Source organism: Acyrthosiphon pisum, chromosome X, assembly GCF_005508785.2.
Source record: "Acyrthosiphon pisum isolate AL4f chromosome X, pea_aphid_22Mar2018_4r6ur, whole genome shotgun sequence".
NCBI lineage: Eukaryota > Metazoa > Arthropoda > Insecta > Hemiptera > Aphididae > Acyrthosiphon > Acyrthosiphon pisum.
The window spans coordinates 117,287,735-117,295,250 of record NC_042493.1 but is presented as its reverse complement, the minus strand read 5'-3'; the positions used below and the strand labels follow the sequence as shown (position 1 = coordinate 117,295,250).

At 27.7% G+C, this 7,516-nt stretch overlaps 1 protein-coding gene and 1 long non-coding RNA gene across 2 annotated transcripts; one reads left to right on the top strand and one right to left on the bottom strand.

The window, feature by feature from the left end:
• Positions 1–14: 14 nt before the first annotated feature.
• LOC103310052 lies at positions 15–993 on the bottom strand. Its single transcript, XR_001679872.2, has 3 exons — positions 791–993; positions 263–468; positions 15–186 (listed from the first exon to the last, which is right to left on the bottom strand). It is a non-coding gene; the product is annotated as an uncharacterized LOC103310052 (long non-coding RNA).
• A 155-nt stretch (positions 994–1,148) lies between these two features.
• On the top strand, positions 1,149–5,451 carry LOC100569397 (COP9 signalosome complex subunit 1-like). The gene is made up of 9 exons (XM_029485449.1): positions 1,149–1,520; positions 1,592–1,705; positions 1,784–1,965; positions 2,035–2,335; positions 3,829–3,906; positions 3,981–4,210; positions 5,040–5,145; positions 5,239–5,327; positions 5,394–5,451. Exons 1-9 carry the CDS (start codon positions 1,497–1,499, stop codon positions 5,449–5,451), a joined length of 1,182 nt encoding a protein of 393 aa, XP_029341309.1. The 5' UTR covers positions 1,149–1,496.
• Positions 5,452–7,516: the final 2,065 nt, after the last annotated feature.

Genomic DNA, 7,516 nt, shown 5'->3' with positions numbered 1-7,516 from the left:
GATAATCTATTGGTTCAACAACAAAAACTCTGTTTGGAAAAGAAAATATGCTTCAATCTTCAAAATATTAAGCTGGTTCATGGTATCATATTAGTCATTATTGGTCAAATGGTGTTAAAATATTGTGTATACAGTTCACCCTTTGGGAGAATCATTATGGTATCTTTAACAAAATATGTATCATCCCTATAATAAATCATAAAAGAAATGTATTTATTTAATATAGGTATATTATTAATTACTTAAGACTTATATTACCTACCTTGATTTCAGAATAAAAAGTATTACTACCATATTTCGACAACTTTTATTCAAACATTATTCTTTGTAAGGTAATCCAAAATAACCCATTAGGATTACTTGCTAAATCACTGTGTAATTGGAGTGAATTATTATCGCACAAATTTGTTGTTTGAAGGAATTCATATTTATAAATTCATAATAGAATGAGCCGTCCATGTTGGTGTACTAAAATAGGTTATAAATGTATTAGTAGGTATTACAAATGTGTATATACATATATTTATTTAGGAAATAAGTAGGTAGTAGGAAAGACTGTTAACTGTTCACTTTCTTTGTTATATTGTATTTATTATACCTAAGCTCTAATTTAATAAGTTATAACAAATATTATACGAGTAAACATAATATATTTGTATACAAATAACATTCCACTATTAATTGGCTATAATTACACTTACCCATTTGTTGTATTTAAATAATTAAATCGTATAATGATTACTTTCAAGTGCTAGGTACTACATTATCTAACAGAAAACGAATTACCTACCTAAACTTGAACGTTCCAAACTAAAGTTCGTTGTATTTAAATCGTATGACGTATTATTTTTAAGCTGTAGATCTTATAAGGTAGGTAACTGAAAAACGAAATAAACATTTTAAATAAAAGTCTCGAACAAAATATTATACATTTATACTATACTGGGATTACGATTTCCGATCTACGGACTAAAAATTCGCGAGCGCCGACCGTTATGGCCACGGACTAAGATAGCTATACTATCTTAGTCCGTGGTTTTGCCAATAGAAAATAATAATAATAATATGCAGCTGTGTCCATGGTTATACTTCTACCGTGGTTACAATTATCATAAAAAAAACTATCCTTATCTCGATTTCGTCATTATCACCGCAGTCCGCAATAATATAGTATATTATACCAATACGGGAATACCGCATACGACTGGCCAGCGACCACTAAACCAATAGTACAATATTCACATTTCACAATTATTCACTACTTTTTTTGTTATAAAGTACCAGACCGTGGGAATTGCAAATAAATAATATTGTTTTTTTTGAGAGTCGATCCGAACTATATCGATCATCAATCTTAACAACATCGACGCGATTACATTGTTGTAGGGGATAACTAACTCACAAAGACAAATAACGATTCGTTACCAGTTAGTGGTAGATACCAGAACGGCAATCCGTTGACATAATACATTAAAACGAATTATATTATACAGAAAATGGCATCATTGAGATCACTGAACGTACGTTCATTTTTAGTTCTTCAACAAACATGATGTAAGTAACCCAACGATAATTTATCATTATATTTCAGCGCACCTTACGAAATGCCCAGGCTGGAGCCATAGATCCGATGCAAGTTGATGCTCCTCCTGAAGAAAATGACAACAACGAAGAAGATTTGTATGAAGTGGACATTGATTCATTTGTAAGGACTAATGTGCTTTTTTTACTAATGACCGCCCTTATTAAGCACTATTATTATTATTATTATTATGGACTTTAGGATCTTGACACATATGCCAATAGTTACATTGGATTAGCTCGCATTTATAGGCTTATGTATATAGCTGACCATTGTCCAAGATTGCGATCTGATGCGTTACGTCTGGCCATTTCACATGTTATTACTACAATGAATGCTAATCTGTATCAAGTGCTACATCATAAACTTCAACAATGCCATGGGTATTATTTTTATTTAAAACTATAACTTTGGTTATACATTTAATTTATTTTTTATTTCTTGTGCAATAGAAATATACTAGCAGATGTTACTGGAGCTAATCCGGTAGATACAGGACTTCCAGTGTTTAATGCTATTTGGGTAGAAACTACAACTAAAAAATCAGCTATGATACTTGAAAAGCTAGACGGAGATCTTAAGAACTATAAAAGTAATTCGATTAAGGAAAGCATTCGTCGTGGTCATAATGAAATTGGTGACCATTATGTCAACTGTGGAGACCTCATTAAAGCAACTAAAAGTTATTCTAAGGCTCGAGATTATTGTACTAGTTCCTCTCATGTCATATCAATGTGTCTTAACATAATAAAAGTATGTATCTATCAAGTATGAGATTATAAATTAATTCTGCTGTTTCCTTTAGACATAATAATATTAATACTTCTTAACCCTACATTACACGCATTAAAAATATTCATAAGAATACTGAATAATGTTGTTGACCACATATTTAAATATTTTAATCAAAACTCGATAAATGAATTAATAATCATTATTATGATCAATATTGTTTTATCGGCCAGTAATTCTTAGGAAACGCAATTTAAAAATAACCCATAATTGAGTTTTCATAAAATTAAATTATTTATAAATGTTAGTCTTCACTCACAAGGTCTTTTAGATGGTATTTTTAATGGGTAATGAACTTAGAATACTTCTATATTACTGACATCTGATCATATACAGTTAAGTGTCGTATTTAATTTTAGTTTATCACCTAATTAAAAGGTACTTAGGTTAGATTACGTTAAATATTTTGAATTCTTGAAACAGTGAACAAACTTCTAAATTTCCAGTATTTTTGACCGTCAAGCATGTGCTCTAGGGTTAACTAACATTTTGTACATTTAGGGCCTGTTTTACAATCATAGTTTAAACCTCGGTTAAGCCTAACCCACTGATTTTACTAGCCGAACTCAGTGGTTTAACTTTAGTACAATGATTGTAATATGGGCACTAAGAGGGCTCCAGCATATCATATTTTAAGGAATAATATTTAGGCAATTCACATGACATAAACATTTGGGCTATGTCTATGTGTGAGTAGTAAATTGACACAAGTGTTTGTTTCCAAGAATAGATGTAATACCCCGTCGGGCAATCGCCGCCGGATGCAACTCACACACATGTCAATACTTTGTGATAAATGAAAATATTTTTGTTTGCATTATTATAAAAACTGCTAAAAGTGGTAGTAAATTAAATATACTTCAAAAATGGTTGAATTTATGAGCTTCTAGATTAAGATTTTTAGGAATCACTTTTTTAATTTAAAATCTGAAACGCCCTCAATAAATGCAAATGTAAAGCAATTATTAATTCATAGAATTCTTGAAAAAAATCTTAATTTTAAGGTCTTTTAATCGAAAATCAACTTCCTATAAAGCCTAGATATTTTTTCAAAGTGTTCGTACATGTATAAAAAATTAAAATCAAACATTCCGAAGTATGTGTAATTTTCTACCGCTTATTGGTCTAAAACTTAAGAAAAATATGTTTGCTGCGATCCTCTTAAATTATGTGTGATGCTCATTGCATGATGTACATATTTTCATTTTTGACATTATCTACTTAAAATTGCTGTATTTAGGTCAGAGAGAAAGATTATAAAGATAATATTATTGATGCTCTAATTGTTAGTACCTTCATAGTTTTTTAATTATAGGGAATTATAGTGACTTATTTCAATTTACAGTTTACTTATCAGTTATTTTTTTATAAAATAAAATATATTTGTAATTAATTCATATCTTATTAGTTTAAATATTCATTTTTGATAATAAAAACACTATGTTTATTACCAGGTTGGAATTTATCTGCGAAATTGGTCGCATGTTACCAATTACATAATTAAAGCTGAATCTACTCCGAACTATGTGGAAGTAATAATAACTTAAATTATTAATATTTTATGATATATCCAATAGTATTAGTAATTTGTATTTGATTTTTTTAGAATCCTGAACTCCTGACCACATACAGTTCTACGCTTAAATGCATGACAGGCTTAGCTGAACTTGCTGGTCGTAAATACAAATTAGCTGCTCAAAATTTCTTGAAAGCCAATTTTGATAATTGGGATTCTTGTGACGTAATGACACCTAATGATATTGCTATTTATGGAGGACTTTGCGCATTAGCTACTTTTAACCGTTTAGAACTTCAAAATAACGTAATTTGCAACAAGTAAGTTTTTCAGTATGTCTAAATATTATAGGTTTGTTAATATTATACTTATAATTTATATACATAAATTAATATGGGCCACAGAAAATCAAATCAATACTAAAATAAAAAATATTATATGACACACAATAACACTATTTAATATCTCATAAAATTAACTTCTTACCTATACATTTTAATTTTTAAAACATGTTAGTATTACAATTGTATTGTAGTTAAATTATATTACAAGTTATATCACTTACTGAATTATTAAAGAAACAAATAACTATGTTAGTACTTAGTATTTTCTTTATTAAAAGGGCAAAATACCTATAACAAAATGTATATGACAAGTGAGGAAATGCAATGTTTGGAACATTATTCCTGTTATGTCTCTCACTCTATTGACTACACCTTTTCCAATATCCAACTCATCCATCACTCCTTATTTTGAACAGACTCGTATTATTTTATTGATTTCCACCTATGTTATTTTATATTGCGTGTTTGTATTATGTATAATATTATACTTATTCATACTAATCATACTAAACAACAAATATACTCAACTATTATAACTGTGTTAATAAATAAATATAAAAACAATAAAAAAAACATGTTTATTATTTAATTACTTATGATGTGCTAACATTAGTATAGTAATCTAGTATTTACTGAATAATATGTGTGTATCAATATTAAAATTTAAAAAATTTTTGTCTGACATAATTTCATACTACACCCCAAAAGCTAAAATATTAGTAGTAGTATTTTATTTGCAGTATTATTATTCAATTTTAACAGTAATCACTACAAATCATCATATTTATAACCAACTTTATTTTAGCTCATTCAAATTATTCCTTGAACTGGAACATGAAGTACGTGAAGCGATTTTCAAGTTTTGTGAGGCCAAGTATGAAGTCTGTTTAAAAATGTTGAACAAAATAAAAGTACTTAACATTTATTAATTGTATATTCCTTTCATATTATTTGCTCTAAATTGTTTTTATAATTATAAGAATACGTAATATATTTCATTTTAGCCAATTTTACTTCTTGATATGTACATTGGATCTCACATAAACCAGCTCTACTCTGATATAAGAAGCAAAGCAATGATTCAATATCTCTGGTAAGCTAAATATTTAACAACATTTAAATAATAGTTTTAATAATAATCAAATTTGTAATTATTTAGTCCATACGACTCTGCTGACTTAAGAAAAATGGCGTTATCTTCATACTCCTTTGCCTGACTTAGAAATGAACTTGGGCAACTAATTTGAGATGGTCAACATTAAAGGCTCGTATTGACTTCCATTAATAAAGTAAGTCTCAATGTACTTGACTTTCAAAATATTTATAGTAAAAAAATATATGGTTTATACTCAAGATGAAACTATCTATGCATTTATGGGTTTCTGTCTTACAAGCATAGGAAATTCCAGTCACTAGTTTCAATTGTGTGCTGTTAGTTTTGATTTTAGAGTGAATTTCGACTTATTATCAAACTTTTTGATACAAACATGAGCATTATTTGTGCTCTTAGCATTGAAGTGTTTTTCGATATTTTAATTTCCATGCAAGATATGGGTACTTGAAGTATAACAAATTAAAAATGCTCATATTCGGCTTGAAAATTATAATCTAATAATTAAGCACCGATAATTTTCTTACCTAAAAGTTTAATTATAAGTTAATTCACACTAATATTAAAACATACTACACACAATCGAAACTAGTAAACTAAAATTTGCTAAATTCGCACGTTTGTAAGACGGAGACAAAAAATGCATTGGTAGTATCCTCTAATTAAATCCTTGGGAGTCGTTCAGCTGTATACTAGATTTTGAGTTTACATCAAATGTAACATACAAACAAATAACAATAATTCTGAGCTTAGATGGTGTATTAGACACCATATTTTCATAATGCTCTAATGAAGCATCTTGTATTATCTTATATTTACAAGTTTTTTGAAAACAAACCTTTTTGTTCGTTTTTAAATTACAAAAAATGTTATCAAAAACATTTATTGGTATTGCATAAATTTGTTTTTCTCAATAAGACATGTACTGGGAAATGTGGGAGTGTATAAAATATCTTTTAATATTTTATCTGAAAGTTAGATTAATTTTGAGATAATATATGTTTCAGGGACTCTACCTTTTTCATAAATATATTTTCAGATAAAATTATTTTAGCAGAAATTATTGGATATTTATTTAGATATTACTTTATAAATATATGATATTATTGTTTTACTTATTGTAACTTTGTATTCTAGGTTCTTTACGCTAAGCATACAAATCAAAGAGTAGAAACATTTGAGAAAGCTATGTCAATGGCTCAACAATACAGTAGGTATATGCACATTTTAGTACTGAAAAGTCAAATGATCAAACACCAGTTGAATTCAAAAGTTGAACTCGATAAAGTTGAACGTCTTAACAATATTGGGAAAACTATAAAATATGTAGATTTTAAAAAATATCTGGATAAAAAATAATTTACTATTGATCATACATATCAGGGATGGGCAACTGGCGGCCCGCGTACCTTTTTTATCTATTTAGCCCACACTACATTTTCAAATTACTTTTGTGTTTTGTAGTAATTATTTTAAAAATGTCCACTAAAAAGCATAAATAATAAATGTTAGTAAATTTGAAGGACTTTTTTTTGCTTTCTCCTATGCACTGCGGCCCGCTAGATTTTAAAGTACTTAGAAGTGGCCCGCTAGTTACATTGAGATGCCCATTCCTGATATATATTATGGAATATTTAGATTGTATAATAATTTTGTCATTAAATATTACAAATTTCAAAAATTTTGTTTTTATCAATAATTATTTTTTTGTAAATTATTCATAGAAATTATTCAAGAAATATTATTGATATAAAATGTATATACAATTTTTTTTTATTGAAATTTTTATTTATAATTTAAAATATTAATATGTATAACATATTCAATAAAAGCCAATTTAAAGATTGAATGTTGATAACTGATATAAATGATACAAGATTAATGTCCAAAAAATATTACCATTGGTTTGAACTATATTTGTATTTGATAAAAACTTTTAATATTTGTGTTATGTTTGAGCCATTTGAGGTTATACTTAACAAAAGAAACGTAGCATTAAGGTGCCCTTTAGTTAAGTGTTTGTTTTCTACTTTAAAAATGTAATGTGATTATGCTGTACGATGATGACGACAAATACGGTTATTATAGTTCATATGTTAAGTAAGTAGGTAATTAGTAATTTTTTTCACACAATGTAGATATGTCTAATTTTCTTTCCTCTATAAAGTATA

Excerpts from the sequence above, each read along its gene's own strand:
- LOC100569397 (XM_029485449.1), top strand. The coding sequence starts at position 1,497 with ATGGCATCATTGAGATCACTGAAC. Across the intron at positions 2,336-3,828 it reads TGTGTCTTAACATAATAAAA|GTTGGAATTTATCTGCGAAA; the intron begins GTATGTATCTAT and ends GTTTATTACCAG. Across the intron at positions 5,146-5,238 it reads AAATGTTGAACAAAATAAAA|CCAATTTTACTTCTTGATAT; the intron begins GTACTTAACATT and ends ATTTCATTTTAG.